Source organism: Entelurus aequoreus, linkage group LG16 (genome assembly GCF_033978785.1).
Source record: "Entelurus aequoreus isolate RoL-2023_Sb linkage group LG16, RoL_Eaeq_v1.1, whole genome shotgun sequence".
NCBI classification, from domain to species: Eukaryota; Metazoa; Chordata; class Actinopteri; order Syngnathiformes; family Syngnathidae; genus Entelurus; species Entelurus aequoreus.
The window spans coordinates 32,322,351-32,338,830 of NC_084746.1; the positions used below are offsets into that span (position 1 = coordinate 32,322,351).

Sequence of the window (16,480 nt, forward strand, 5' to 3'; positions counted from 1 at the left end):
TTTGGTTTCGGCTGTGCCCACGCTAACATTGTCCCTGTTATAACACCAAAAGTGACTGTAAAATGTGTTTATTTTTTAGAACATGCACACACAGGCATGCACACACGCACACACCAACTACGGTTGTAGTGCTAGTACCATTAAGTACATAGTTACTTAATAAATCAGGATAAGTCTCAAGTTATCTAATGTAAATAAAACAGCCCCAAGCAGTAAAATCATTCCTGTTGTTAAATATATCAAGGGCCAGCAAAATAATTCAAAATAACTTCACAAATGAATCAGCATGCTCAAATAATGAACGAAAAATATTAGAAGTGATTCCTATTCTTATTTTATTTTTTACTATTATAAAAACAAATAAACCATGCACAGTGACATTAAGACATGAAAATTGCAGTAGGGAGTCCCTGATAATGTCTGTCCAAAGACATGTGTGAAACTTGCTTCATCTGAATAAATAAAATCAAATATAAAATGCACAGCATAAAAATACTCCAATATCTTTCAAGTGGCAACAGTAAAAGTTGAAAAGACAACTCAGTTATTTGAAACACTATACTTTTTCTGTCGGAGTAATTTGTTGATGCTCCCTAACTGAAACGCCTGGTGGTATGAGCTGGAAGCCTAGTTAACTCTTCTCTGGCAGCCCACATAGGGAGAGATTGCAACTCATGCTCGCTGCACTTGATGAGCCCATCCGGACAAAAAAAACCAAGGTAAATCCTATTTTGCTACATGAGTGTGTCTCAGTTGGGACGGACTTAGAGGTTCTCCTAGGGATGTGTGGATACAGCATCCAGCACCTGTTGCCGCCTCACCCGTCTCAGCAGTAGTGAGGACGGCACAACGAGCATCACTCCAGCGTGGACCACATGGAGGAGCACACTGAGGCCAATTTCAGCGGGCATCACTTTGACGACAGCCAAGCCAGACTACAAAGCAGCGTGGTGTTCTCGGGACCGGTTTTTGTCCTTCTAATGGTGATGATGGTGACTTTGGTGGTGGTGACAGTTTTGGGGAACGCGCTGGTCATGTTTGCCTTTAAAGTGGACAAGAGTCTGCGGAGACAATGTAATTACTACTTCCTAAATTTGGCAATATCGGACTTTCTTGTCGGTAAGTAAACATTTATATGGTGTCAACAAATAGTGTGTACGATATATTACAAAATTAATGCCATTTTTTTAAATTCCTGACTGAGTTGCACTGTAACTGTTACAACAATAGTTAAAATAGTAAAATATATACATTCTAACAGTTTTGATTTGAAGTTTGATTAACATGGTCAAACAGGTTATTCAAGTAATCTGTTTTGTTTTGTTTAGGACTCATTCAATCTCAATACATTTTAAGACAATATTTTTTAATGCAAAAGGCACACATTTTGCAACAGTTGGTAAAGGATCTCATTAGTGCTGTACCTAGAATTACCTTTATTTAAACTTAAGTATTGTGTTACTTTTGCACACATGTTAACCGCCTGTTCTAACAAAAAAGCACTCCTGCATTCAGGAGCATTCTGCATCCCGGTATACATCCCCTACATCCTGACTGGAAGGTGGACACTGGGCAGAGGACTGTGTAAGCTGTGGCTGGTAATGGACTACCTGCTTTGCTCCGCGTCAGTCTTCAGCATCGTCCTCATCAGCTATGACCGCTTCCTGTCAGTCACCAGCGCAGTGAGTGCTGAACTCCTCCCTTCATATGTCCTTTAGTGGTACTTCAGTTGGCGTGACCTTTGGGAGACATGGAATGTTAATATGTCATACACAAAGGCAAAAAGCAACAGAATTCATTGGATTTACATCTGCATGAAAAAATAGAGATACAGTAATACCTCTATAATGAAATGCCCTTATGGATGTAAACATTTTGAAAAACAACCTAAATATTCCATTAATCTATGTTTTACTTTTAGATTTTTTTTTTGACGCTATCAAGGTAACAGTGAAGTGTAATGACAACCGCTCCTCAGCACAATATGGCTAAAGAGTGAAGATTCTCACCTCCCAGGTACAGGCTGTAATCTGGGCAAATATTTTGACTCGGGGGCCACATTGATAAAAAATGTGTCTGGGGGGCCAATGTGTATGTGTGTATAAATTATATGTACACATTTATCTGTAAAAATCTGCTGTACAGTATGTGTGTTGGGGTCCCTTTTTTTCAGGAACACTGATACCAAAAGTCACAATGTCCGATGGAATTCTACAAAAGTTATGACAGACCACCTCAAAAAAACGGGTTATAATTTTGCAGTTTTTTACTGAATGGGACACCCAAAATGTACATGAAAATAAAGAAAGTGGGATTTACAATATTAACTATGAACAATAAAACACTGAATATCAACATTTGAACATCGCTCCTCTTTTACTTCTCAGACCAGCTCTTCGATAGACATCTTTTACAATCAAGCAAAACACAAAAACATTTTAACAAACAGCAAAATATGAATGCAAAGTGTAATAAACACCTACAATATGATATATTATCACTTTAATGCAGACATTTGTTATACAAATTTGCTTTCGCATCTGTTCCTGACACATGCGTTTTGGGCTGGCTGCTCTGAAAACAAGCCCCGTCCACTCTGCTTTGTTCCTCTTCTGAGCTGCTGTGACATAGATTACCGTAATAACTCCTATAACACTCAAAAGCGCAGATTTCAACCATTGAAATACTTTCTATAGTTCAAGACTTACGGTCATTTAAAAACAGCACTGCACATCATAATGGCGGCTAGTTTTGATGTTAAAGGTCTAAAAAAATTATGTAGAACATCCGGCGGGATGGATTGAAAATCTTAATGGGCCGTATGTGGCCCGCGGGCCGTACTTTGCCCAGGTCTGCTCTACCATGTTCATAATCATAAAGTTATTGGGATGGTAATCTTACAATAACTCACGATTCGATTCGATTCTTGGGGTGACAATTAGATTCCTGATTCAACATGATTCATGATTCAAACCAATTCTTGCAATTTATTATTTGATATAAAAATTAGAGTAAAACATTTTCAAAGCAGATTACAAAATCACTTTTTGGCTGCTGACGTATTACATATATGCACAGCAAGAAAGTAAGTAAAAGAAGGAACTTAATGACTACAGCTTTGGACTACAACTGAACCTGAACCTGACCTCTAACATATATGGGGATAACCGCTGACGTAATTAAGGCAAAGTACGTCTCTAAAGTCTCAAATTCCAAATGGCTCGTTTGGAGCAAGTTTGGAAGTAGGCAAGATTGTTTTATGAATATCTCCACTATTCCTCCATGATTTGATTCTACATTTTCGGGATTTATGTGGATCCAATTTACACAGCAACAGGTAAAAACATTTGGTAATGTATAATAGGATCCTTTAAGATGGTGACAGACAGACACAGGATAAGATATATTTAGGGCCTGATATACTAAAGGTTTGCGTGTACTAAAACACGCGCAAACCTGATAGCACACGTAAAGCTGATCCACTAAACGTGTGCAAAGTAGATTGCGTCTGTTAAATGAGCACAATACGGCGTGCAATCCATTTTGCGTCTGTCTTCCTTAATAAAAATCATCAAACTCCCACAATATTTGGAGGAGAAAATGCAAATATAATTATTTAGCACGCACAATGTGATTTATCAACACTCACCACTGTTTTGCAAGCACTATTTAGCGTCTTATTTAGCACCTGTTAGAGGGACATGCAAACAGTTTCACACACACACACAGACGATGGACAGACGATGCACTACATGTGCGTGTCAACATATTGTCTTTTCAGCAATTTCCTTTTATAATTTTGTAGCTGCTGGATGACTTTAAGGGCTGATTAAAACAAAATTAATTTGATGTTTTTTGGTGTCTGCTGGCGTTTTTTAAATGTCATTTATTTTTTTCATTTAGGAAATATATTACCATTATATATGTCCATAATAAAAATACGCCTTTCAATGTGTTCATTTTCTTGCTTTGGAGATATTACAGATGCACAAATGCGCTGGCGATGCAATTCATAGCCTCGCGCACAGAATTAAGTGTCAGTGTGCATATGTTTCTGTTGTCTAGATTACAATTCCGAAAAGGTGTTACAGATTATACATGTGCCGCCGGTTAAACACATCGCATGATAACATGAATGTACTATAAATGAGACTGTCCCTGTAGTAAAAGCCCCGTATGCAAGCAAAATCTTTTAAATAAGGCGGTCTGCACCACTCTTCAAATGCACACGTAGTGTTAGTAGATTACATGCAACAAGCCCACCCATGGTACACGTTCTTTTATTTTTTGTATACACAATGTCTAGCGCGTGGTATTTCGATCCAAGTAAATCTAGGCCCTTAGTCTATACGATTGTTTTATGGGTGTTTTAAAGTAAACAAATCATAAATGGTTATGATCACCCTTTAGGTTTGACTGCATTGTTGCTTTGTTGGCAGGCAGATTCCCACTGTTGACGACTTGTGGCTTTGTTCCTAACTAGTGAGTGTGTGAGGTCACTGGTTAGGGTGTCAGTACCGCCTCATTCTCCCACATGTGCCCATCTGCACAGGTTAATCATGGCTGACCCAGTTCAGCCCTGTGCTACCTACTACTGATGCTCTTTGCCCAGTGACGAATAACAAAATTGGCTTTGGAAAACAGAAAAACCAACACTGTGCTAAATGTTCTTTCTAAAACTCTCCACATCTCCATTGAAACGCTCATCCTGCACATGTGTTGCCAACCTAAAAGTGGGATGAGGGGTCGGCGTGGTAGACAAAGACAGCGTTCTCCTTTCACAACCAAACACTTTACATCAGAGCGATGAATACAAATAACACCAGAAAAACAGTGCGAGAGGCTCTTCTTTAATTAGCCAGCTTTGATCATTGACGTCCTCCTCTTGGCGCCGCCATCGTCCTGCCAACATCGAGATCAATCGTGGCAGAAGCAGAGAACTGGCGGGCCAAACAGCATTTTTCTTAAAAGCCTTTCCCTCTGAACACTGACAGACAAATGGTTGTCAGTGGTGACACAACAGAAGTCTTTGAAAGGAAAAGATGGAAGTCAAATTAGATGCAGAGGGTGGGGGACACGGGTTAGCACATTGCTACAAGGGAAGAGTTTGATTCATATTCGACAGTTTATCAGTGGCGATTGCTCAAAGAGTGCTAAAAATGTCAAAAGATAAAGGGTCAAATATGTACTTTTGTGTTAATGAATTGACTAAATGCGTGCTAGAATGCATTCTACTTTTGTTCTGATTTACCTCCTTTCTCGACAGCTGACACAACTTTCTTCTCATTCATCATGGTGGCGTCACATTGCATTAAACAGTGTTGAAGCTGACTTTGACTTCAACGGGGGAACATAAAGTGGGTCGTTCCACTGCAGCCAAACTAGACAGTCATTGTATAAATGCTCAGCTCTGTACCACCCATCGGATACTTGGCGTCTATGGAAAAGAATGGAAAGTGGGCTTGGCCTCTGCTGGCCTGGACGCTGAGCTTCAACATAATGATTGAATGACCTGTCTGAGGTTGGATACCTTTTTGAGTGACAGCAAAATAAGCGAATTATCAATTTTGAAATATAACCACTGTCAGAGATTTTTTCCAGTTTCATTCTGTTATTAACATTGATAATTTTACAACCTCTATGTGACATTTTCTTTGTGAAATCTAGTATCTTTATATGTATGTATACAGTCGTGGTCAAAATTTTACATACACTTGTGGAGGACATAATGTCATGGCTGTCTTGAGTTTCCAATAATTTCTACAACTCAAATTTTTTTGTGATAGAGTGATTGGAGCACATACTTGTTTGTCACAAAAAACATTCATGAAGTTTGGTTCTTTTATGAATTTATTATGGGTCGACTGAAAATTTGACCAAATCTGCTGGGTCAAAAGTATACATACAGCAACATACATTATAAATTTTGGTGATGTAGAAAAGTTACAATCAAATCAAATTAGCTTCATGGCATGGCCTCTTAACTTCATGTGAGTGATTATGATTGATGACACCTGTTGACTTCTCTGAGCCCATTTAAATAGGGCTTATGTGATGCAGTCATTAGACTCGGTTACAAACGTGATAATGGGAAAGTCAAAGGAACTCGGCACAGATCTGAAAAAACAAATCATTGACTTGAAAAAGTCAGGAAAGTCACTTGGAGCCATTTCAAAGCAGCTTAAGGTCCCAAGAGCAACTGTACAGACAATTGTTCGTAAGTATAAAGTGCATGGCACAGTTTTGTCACTGCCACGATCAGGAATAAAACGCAAGCTATCACCTGCTGCTGAGAGAAAATTGGTCAGGATGATCAAGAGTCAACCGAGAACCACCAAAAAGCAGGTCTGCAATGAATTGGAAGCTGCTGGAACACAGTTGTCAGTGTTTTGCATCGCCATGAACTGAGAGGCTACCATGCAAGAAGGAAGCCCTTGCTCCAGAAGCGACACCTTAAGGCTCGTTTAAAGTTTGCTGCTGATAACATGGACAAAGATAAGACCTTCTGGAGGAAAGTTCTGTGGTCAGATGAAACAAAAATTTAGCTGTTTGGCCACAATACCCAGCAATATGTTTGGAGGAGAAAAGGTGAGGCCTTTAATCCCAGGAACACCAGGCCTACCGTCAAGCATGGTGGTGGTAGTATTATGCACTGGGCCTGTTTTGCTGCCAATGGAACTGGTGATTTACAGAGAGTACATGGGACAATGAAAAAGGAGGATTACCTCCAAATTCTTCAGGACAACCTAAAATCATCAGCCCGGAGGTTGGGTCTTGGGCGCAGTTGGGTGTTCCAACAGGACAATGACCCTTAACACACGTCAAAAGTGGTAAAGGAATGGCTAAATCAGGCTAGACTTAAGGTTTTAGAATGGCCTTCTCAAAGTCCTGACTTAAACCCCATTGAGAACATGTGGACAATGCTGAAGAAACAAGTCCATGTCAGAAAACCAACAAATTTAGCTGAACTGCACCAATTTTGTCAAGAGGAGTGGTCAAAAATTCAGCCAGAATCTTGCCAGAATCTTGCCAGAAGCTTGTGGATGGCTACCAAAAGCGCCTTATTGCAGTTAAACTTGCCAAGGGACATGTAACCAAATATTAACATTGCTGTATGTATACTTTTGACCCAGCAGATTTGGTCACATTTTCAGTAGACTCATAATAAATTCATAAAAGAACCAGACTTCATGAATATTTTTTGTGACCAACAAGTATGTGCTCCAATCACTCTATCACAAAAAAATAAGAGTTGTAGAAATTATTGGAAACTCAAGACAGCCATGACATTATATTCTTTCCAAGTGTATGCAAACTTTTTACCACGACTGTATATATTTACACAATTTTTCAGTACTTATTCTGCTGTTACTACAGACTTTGTTGTCTAGATTTGTGGATTCGACATGGGCAACAAGTAGGAAAGAATAATGTATGAACCATACACAGCCATAACATCCTGGTTAAACACTGCTGTGGGATGGCACTAAGCTTGCTGTTTGCAGCGGTTAGGTGGCTGCCTACAGGGCATTTGCTTTTGAACAAGACACAATCATTATATCTCGCCATCTTTCTGGTTAAACCATAAGCATGGAGCATAGGACAAGGCCGCGTTACAAAACCATATAATCTTACTCACTGGTCCAACAGCAACAAAGCAGCCATAGCATTTGTTTTAAAATTTTTTAGTTCTCTCCTGTGAATGAGCATGCGTGACGGACATGCACGTCGGTGCAAGGCAGCCATGAACGTCAATCTTTTCATTTGAGGAGAAAGGGCATTTCTTAAAAAGTTAAATTTCCAATTGTCACAAAAATATATATTTGTTGTGGTTTTTTTTAAATTATCTTTGTTATTTGTTAATATTTATCCATTAGCTGTTGTCTTGAACCACTATCTGTAACATGCTAGTCGTTAGTGGTGTTCTTATATTTTGTTGGTTTAAAAATTGTAATTTGGAACCTGGTGCAAACTGAACCTTTAACCAGGAGTTGTTGCAAATCACAACAAACATGGTGTTGTCGGACAGACAGTCACTAGAGCACAAAAAGCACAGTCAAGATTATCCCAAAGTGATCAGTTAGGGTAAAGTCAGGACTCTGCCACTACATTATTTTATTGCAAATTTGTGCTGGTATGGTCTCTGATAAACATGGCTGTGGGGAGCCACACGCTATGCCAGTGTTGTCATCTTAGATTGAGTTCAGTCCAAAATTTTGGAGTTATGGGATTGCCGTCAGCTTCAGAATCTAATTTCACACTCAGCATTGAGATTGCCTTCCATTATGGAGATGCTGCCCAAGTTCCCAACAGCTTCAAAAATAACCCCACCAAAGGGTGCTACTCTATCAGTGCATCAATCAGCATAGCATTCTCCCAATCGTCTTCATCGATCCACTTTTGGGGCAGCTTTGCTTGAGCGTTCAATCAGGCAACTGATTATCAGCACCTCAAGTAGGCTTACCGGCTAAATAAGCAGCACAGGCAGCGAGGATTTCGAATGGGTGCAATAGACATACCGTGTTGTGCTGATCATCCCAAAAATATTTGTTTCTTACTAATGGCATAATTTCAAAGTATTTCAAATAATGAAAGGGATAATTCATATCTACAACAACGGCAGCAGTTGTAGACTGAGCTCTGCTCTTATTTGCTGCAGGTGAGTTACCGGGCCAGACAGAGAGTGTCTCATCCAGCCATCATCAAGATGACTGCTGTGTGGGTCCTGGCCTTTGTCCTCTACAGCCCAGCCATCATCCTGTGGGAGGTAGTGGTGGGCCGAAGTTGGGTGCCAGAGGACGAGTGCTTTGCAGAGTTCTATCATTCCTGGTACTTCTTGCTGTGCGCCTCGATGCTGGAGTTTTTTTCCCCTTTTATCTCGGTGGCTTTCTTCAACCTCAGCATTTATATTAACATACGCCGGAGGAGGCTCCGCTGTCGAGAGGCTCATCTCAACCTTCAGCTGGCTGAAACCGTGTCCACTCAGGGGGAAGGTATCCCCTTGTCCCACACTTGGGGATTGGGGGCGAAGCTGGCCGCGAGGGGCGCCGTCCACTCCCCGACTTCCTCTCCCAATTTTGGCAAACTGGATCCATCGAGTAGCAGGGCAGCCCAGCCAAACCGTCTGTCCAGAGATAAGAAAATTGCAAAGTCTCTGGCCATCATTGTGTGTGTGTTTGGCATCTGCTGGGCACCGTACACCCTACTGATGATCATCCGTGCTGCCTGCAGAGGGCGATGCATCCCGCATCACTGGTATGAGGTCACCTTCTGGCTCCTGTGGCTCAACTCTGCCATTAACCCTTTCCTTTACCCATTGTGTCACAGCAGCTTCCGGAGGGCCTTTGCTAAGATTCTATGCCCAAAACGGCGTAGTTCGACAACCCCCCCTTTAGCTGTCCTTCGAGCTGACCAGTGACCACCAGATATTCCCCAAAAACTGTGCCGTATTAACTGTAAACTGTGATCTAACATAATGCTCACATACTATTGTGTGAAAGTCATCATATATTGCCATTCAAAATAATGCTTTTCATAATGATGCTTTCACACACAATAAATGCCTAAAATGTTTTGTCCAAAACACAATGTAGATTTTTTTGGTTATAAATGTATTTGCATAGATGATCAATGTTGACTGTCATTTCACTGTGATGTTAATAAAAAAAAACATACCATATATCAAATCAAATCAAATCAACTTTATTCATAAAGCACATTTAAAATTTACCACAGGGGTAGCCAAAGTACTGTACAATGGGCAGGTTAAAAGATAATACGAGAACCGAGCAAACACAACACAACACAACACAAACAGAACACTATAAAAAATAAATAAATAAAATATAAAAACATAAAAACATGTTCACAGCTGGTGTATTATGGGGCGCCATTGCAGGATGGATATCACTCAGTGTTAAAAGCCATGGAATAAAAGTATGTTTTTAAGAGAGATTTAAAAACAGGAAGAGAGGAGGCTTGGCTAACACTCAGAGGTAGGTCGTTCCAGAGCTTGGGAGCAGCAGCAGCGAAAGCTCTGTCACCTCTAAGCTTCAGCCTTGTGTCCGGGACCGTCAGTAGCAGCTGATCGGCTGATCTTAGGGATCGGGTGGGGCAGTAAGGCTGAAGGAGGTCGGAGAGATATGTTGGCGCGAGGTTGTTTAGACATTTAAAAACAAATAAAAGGAGTTTAAAATTGATTCTGTAACGCACAGGGAGCCAGTGAAGGGACGCTAATATAGGGGTGATGTGCACACGTCTGCGGGTCTGTGTTAGCAGACGAGCAGCAGAGTTCTGCACGAGCTGCAGGCGGGCGAGGGAGGCCTGGCTAATGCCTACATACAGGGCATTGCAGTAGTCTAAACGAGTCGAGATAAAGGCGTGGATTAATTTCTCGAGATCATGTCCTGATAGAAGCGGTTTCACTTTCGCTATTTTGCGTAATTGATAAAAGGTTTTTTGTACGACGCTGCTGATTTGTTTTTCGAATTTAAAATCTAAGTCGAACTTTACCCCCAGGTTTGTGACACAGTCGCTGAGATATGGGGTCAGAGTGCAGAGGTCAACGTTGGGGGAGGGAGAGCGACTTGGACCGAACAACATAACTTCGGTTTTGTCTTCAGTTAGCTGAAAGCCAGGCTTTGATGTCGTGCAGGCAGTCAATAAGACGTTGAACCGTGTTAGTGTATGTATATGATACTATCATCATCCTAAAAAAATTGTTTTTTTTTTTGCCATCTTATAAAGGACTATATATTACACAATACAAAGTGACAGAATAAAACAATATAAAACATGACTGATTAATGCAATACAGAACTGTTATATAGTGCAAAATAAACAAATTATAATGGTAAACTGCATAAAAAGATCAAAACATGTTTACAACTGCTGTACTGTACCACATAACTGTGATATCAGGGTGTGTGTTCGGACCTGTGCCACTAGATGTCGCCATTCATCTTCGAGACTTCTGCTGTGTGCAATGTGCCATAACTTCAAAGTTTCCTCATTGACCCAAATCGCTCTGACTGCAGTGAGCGTGTGTGTTTGAATTAACACTTAAATGCAAAGCACTGAAGTCTCTGCACCAACTTTGTGAGTGATTTTAGCTCCAGGCAGAGAAATATAACGTAATAATTCCTGGGGGAAAAAAAGAGAAGATTGTACATGTGCTTTTGCTATTGTGTTTTTTTTACATGTAGAACTCATAAACACTGTTATGGACTTTTAAGTGTTTTCACGCTTGTAAAAAGCAATATAATTTTAAAGAAAAATGTTTGACTATTGAGAAAATATGTTTCTTTTTGTGACAAATGTAGCCCATTATGCATGAATCAAAATAAATGACTTGAACTTGTTCTGCACTACAAACAACATTATGATGTGTAAATACTTTTGTTGATTTTTTTTACCTCCAGACTGCAGGTTAATCATCATTTGGTTTGATGGATTCCAGGAGTTTTGTTCAACTCATTGGAGTGGTAATTACGCCATAATGTTAGATAGGGGGGTTGTGCAGGTGCCAGGGTCCCACGGGGGACTCCCATTGTTCTAAATGTCGCTGCTGCCTGTGAGGACATCTGGGCCCACGGTCAGGTGCGTGGAGGACAGGCACAGCTGCATGGACCCCAACCTCCTTTCCCAGTCTTGGGGGTGTGCACCGACCCACACTTCTGACTATGCGGGGGTGAGTTTTAGGCCCTTTTCCCTAGAGGTGACAGTCCTGCATTTATCAGCAGAATGGAGAGCTGGGGTTTATTCCCTGTGCGTGTGTAACTACGTGATGGTGAGGGGCGCTTGCACTGTGTACAGTAATATCAGCAGGAGAGCTGCTATTGATTTTGATGATAGATTGAAATGTCATGGCATGGCATGTGTGCGCCACAACACTAGGCTGCGTTTGGGAACCGTTGCAGGGATCATATCAGAACGTGGAGGAAAACACAGATGTAATGTGGTAATCCGGTAATCATGCATGTCTGCAAGCGTGCCTGTAGTAGATTTTTTGTCCAAATTAACACAGTGTGTTGATGACTTTGTTTGGAGATTTGGATGTTTGTATCTGAAAGGTAAGATCCCTAATGGCGAGCACATGGGTACAAGTTTATAGAGCTGTATTAGAAGAGAGTCTAGAGAACCCCTTGGAATATATACTTTATTAAATTACTGTACTGACCCAGGTACTGTGTAATATAAGACAGTGTTTTTCATTGGCAAAAATTTTGAATAAGATTTTTATGGTGTGGAGGTTTATACATACATGCAAACCAAGAGGTGGCGCCAAACCACTTCTTCCCAAGTGAGTCAGAGCTTTTCTTCTTATGACACACAAAAAAAGTGTCTCAGGTTGCACTAACAGCAGTGTTGTGAGGTTAATTTTCAAATAGAGTTCATCAATTGTGCATGGATTAAAGATACAATGCTCTTTTTCATGATTGAACACGTGATACTTAAAATATGATTAATAAAAAAAACATACATTCTTGTGTATAAACTGGTTTTAGAAAAGAGGGGTGGCCATACATTTAGGGTCGTCTTATATTCGGTACAATACAATACACCAGGGATCAATAACTGACGGACCACGTGCCAAGTCTGGATCCAGAGTGCGTCCTTCTATAGAAGGATTCGTAGTCAATAAAAGATGAAAAAAAATGTGTCACCTACAATTCCTTTGTCGATAAAAGTCGCTGGCGTTGACGCTTGGCTTTTTATGGACAGAAACTAACATGTGAAAGTCAGCGTTAAAACAACAACGGGAAAAGCAAAATAGCTGCAGCCACTTGCATCAACACCGCGAGTGAAAACATGGAAAGTATGGGAACATTTCACCCTAAACACATCAAAGACACAAATGACTTTTATAGCCGCCTAATGAGCAGCACAGTTACAGTTAGAGATATCGATAAATGCTTTAAAATGTAATATCGGAAATTATCGATATAGTTTTTTTTATTATCGGTATCGGTGTTTATTTATTTTTTTTAAAATTAAATCAACATAAAAAACACAAGATACACTTACAATTAGTACACCAACCCAAAAAACCTCCCTCCCCCATTTACACTCATTCACACAAAAGGGTTGTTTCTTTCTGTTATTAATATTCTGGTTCCTACATTATATATCAATATATAACAATACAATCTGCAAGGGATACAGTCCGTAGGCACACATGATTGTGCGTGCTGCTGGTCCACTAATAGTACTAACCTTTAACAGTTAATTTTACTCGTTTTCATTAATTACTAGTTTCTATGTAACTGTTTTTATATTGTTTTACTTTCTTTTTTATTCAAGAAAATGTTTTTAATTAATTTATCTTATTTTATTTTATTTTTTTTAAATGACCTTATCTTCACCATACCTGGTTGTCCAAATTAGGCATAATAGTGTGTTAATTCCACGACTGTATATATTGGTATCGGTTGATATCGGTATCGGTAATTAAGAGTTGGACAATATCGGAATATCGGATATCGGCAAAAAGCCATTATCGGACATCCCTAGTTACAGTTGAATGAAGTAGTCATCTTTGTTGTCTTTATTGTTCATTTGCACATTCCTATAATTATCTAAAGCTAAATTTAAAAAACGATCGCTAAATAAGAGCCGTTGACTACAATCAATTATACTCGACTAATCGTTAAGATAGTCGATGATTATTTGACTATAAAAATAGTCGCAGCACTAACATGGATCTGGGTCAATAAAATAGACCTATTTAGACCAGTGCAGTTTAATATCCCTTTGATACACCATAGCATTTTAAATACACCTGTACATAATTAAATAAGAATGTAATATAAACATGAATTAAAGAGCCTTGTTCCAAGAAATTGTGTTCTGGCTTGATGATAAATAAACATATAATTTTACTCGGACCAGCCCCATAAATGTGAGTTTGGGAAAGCTCACTCTTCCTATTTGTTAAAATGATCTAATGCTGAAACCATCGTCTAATATCGTAAACACTTCTGGCCTTCAAAGTGTGCCTAACATAAAACGTGTTTGTGATGTTCTGCATGACACAACATGCTACGAGCGTTGCACACAACAAGGCCATGACCGACGCGTTGTGGTATGTTGCACTAAAGCAAACAGACTGAAACACTCACACAGGGCTGCACGTCAGACCTCTCTTTGAGGTGGGAGCATCACTTAGGTACAGTAGTGTGTGGCGTTCGCTTAATGCAAACCGCCTTTCATATTTCATGAGTACCCAAAAATAAAAACAAGACTATTTCTGCTTGATTTTTGTCCTCTTTCTCTCTGCTTCTTTTCCTGTGGTGTACTTCCTGACTAGAGATTAAATAATTCCGTCGGAATCCTCTTAGGATGGGTTCCCAGCACTTGGCAATTAAACAATTACATTTAATCAGCATGGGGCGACGCTTCAAGTCACCCTCATTTCAGACGTTGATTAAAAGCAATTCTTCAGTGGTTATGGCCGTCGATGCTCGCATCTCGGCTCAGGTTTGTGCCGCCTGTGTGCGGGTCAGGCCGGATAGCAATATGGCAGCTTCGCGGTGCTGGAGAGCCGGATCTGCCTCTGGTGGGTAAAGCGGTAATGGCAGACCTTCTACTGTCGCTTAAGTAGTTAGATTACTTGGAGACCTTTTGACCTTGCACTATGACTACAATAGAACAATATAAAGGAGACAATGCCCGTAGCTGCCCATTCATTTCTCATAGTTTTTATTAGGTCTACTTGCATCTGCATCAACACTGCAAGTGGCTTCACTTAAAAACAAACTCGGGGGCTCCTCTTTCATTCGCTGGCAGCACCCAGACCTTCTAAATCGCCAGTCTTGGCCTCCTAAGGGGATCAGCTTTTGGGGATTGGATACACGCAGGATAAAACTGTTAGCCAATTATAAATAAATACCTCTGTGACGTGTCAATCTAAATTGAACTTTCTCGTTTAAAGGGGTCATATTATAATTCAAATCTACATTTACACACGTCCTTGTGGTCTAATGACCTGGTAACCATGGTGGTGCTTTCGTCAAAATTTTGCTTCACAGACCCATTTTCAAGCTACTTTCTGACTGTCTCATGAAACCAAGTCGTTTTGGAGGCTGTCATTTTAGATGCAAATGAACCCTTACACGCCTCGCCCCCTCCAGCCTCCGCTAGTTTACAAGGGACGCTTCTCGCAAGGTACCGAAGGATATCAAAAAAAAAAAAAAATATTATTATAAATGGCAACAGCTGAGGATTTTAGCATCGAACCGTAGGTGTACGAGCCAGTGTCTGATCTGGAGCTCCTCAGCGCCTTTCAGTGCCAAAAAGTTAAGTATACAATAGAGAAGTGCTCATCGATCGACCACCGATCAGTATATGCTGATTTTTGTGAAAAAGTACAGTGTGCGATCCCCAATGCCGATTAATATACTTTATCGCGGATGACAAAGGCCAATCTCCTCTGTCTGACACTGAATTTATTTTTAGTCCTACGGCTGAAAAGTAGCTTGCAACTACCTGTAAATATGTCTCCATACACAGTGTGAAGCCGCACCCATTGGGAAATAATAATTACTTCCATTACGGCAAATTAACTGCAATTCTTTGTATTTTAAGTATCATTACTTAAAATAATGATACTTATTAAGCTACTAAGCTTTAGCTGTAGGACAGGGCTAAACATGTTACACACAAAGGAAGAGAATAAATAACTAGTTTAGATCACAAGCACTCACCGTAAATAAATTGAAAATTTAGAGGTAATACGGTATCGGTATTGGCATCACTCATGGATGAGCGGTACCAGAATCGGCAGCATAAAACACTAATTGGAACATCCCTAGTATACTACTCGGTATAATGTCAATCTCCTTATTTGAACTGGTTGCGTACATCCATGCAAGAATATAGTATCATATGTAGCCTTTTTATCTCTGTACTTAAACAATAGACTAGGTAAGACATGTAGAGCTACATTTCCAACGTATTATTACAAAAAGTCTATCTCCTGGTAAATTCTCTCTTCCATTGCCATAAATAGTAGTTGATGTAGTATTTGGGATAATCCTTCTGTTAGTTGTCGATGGTAAAACAGCTGTCTTCAAAGTGGTTTGGACACACAAAGAGACATTTTGTCACAGTTATAGGAACATTGCCGCAAATCACATAAGTTAAACGGTCACTTTTTACTTATTTACGGAGCATTTTAGGTTTTCGGGTCGCACCGTGGACAAAATTGACATGTTTTTGTTGGACTACAAACACACGACAAGTAATTCAATTGCGTTAACCGGAAAATATTTACTATGTATGGCGATATCCGCTGCCGTAACAAATTAACCTATGTCACATCCATCCATCCATCAATTTTCTACCGCTTATTCCCTTCGGGGTCACGGGGGGCGCTCACAATTGTTGGTAAATTTCAAATGTCTTGTACGGAACAAGCCAAAATTGTTTTATATATATCTCCGTAACACCCCTATGGTTTCAAATCATTGACACTTATGGT

The 16,480-nt window shown here is 40.0% G+C and overlaps 1 protein-coding gene and 1 long non-coding RNA gene across 5 annotated transcripts in view; one reads left to right on the forward strand and one right to left on the reverse strand.

The window, feature by feature from the left end:
• The first annotated feature begins 657 nt into the window (after positions 1–657).
• LOC133631336 (histamine H3 receptor-like) lies at positions 658–9,665 on the forward strand. Of its 4 annotated transcripts, none has more exons than XM_062023518.1 (4): positions 658–1,119; positions 1,516–1,682; positions 8,660–9,255; positions 9,328–9,665. In XM_062023518.1, exons 1-4 carry the CDS (start codon positions 876–878, stop codon positions 9,416–9,418), a joined length of 1,098 nt encoding a protein of 365 aa, XP_061879502.1. In that variant the 5' UTR covers positions 658–875; the 3' UTR covers positions 9,419–9,665. The 4 variants fall into 4 exon arrangements, with proteins under 4 accessions (XP_061879502.1, XP_061879504.1, XP_061879503.1 ...); XM_062023520.1 differs by having other exon boundaries at positions 9,331–9,665; XM_062023519.1 differs by having other exon boundaries at positions 8,660–8,829; positions 8,902–9,665.
• Positions 1,384–16,480, reverse strand: part of LOC133631338 (uncharacterized) — a 41,782-nt gene continuing 26,685 nt past the window's right edge. The window contains exon 3 of the long non-coding RNA XR_009821447.1: positions 1,384–1,739. This is a non-coding gene — a long non-coding RNA (uncharacterized LOC133631338). The remainder of the gene's footprint in view (positions 1,740–16,480) is intronic.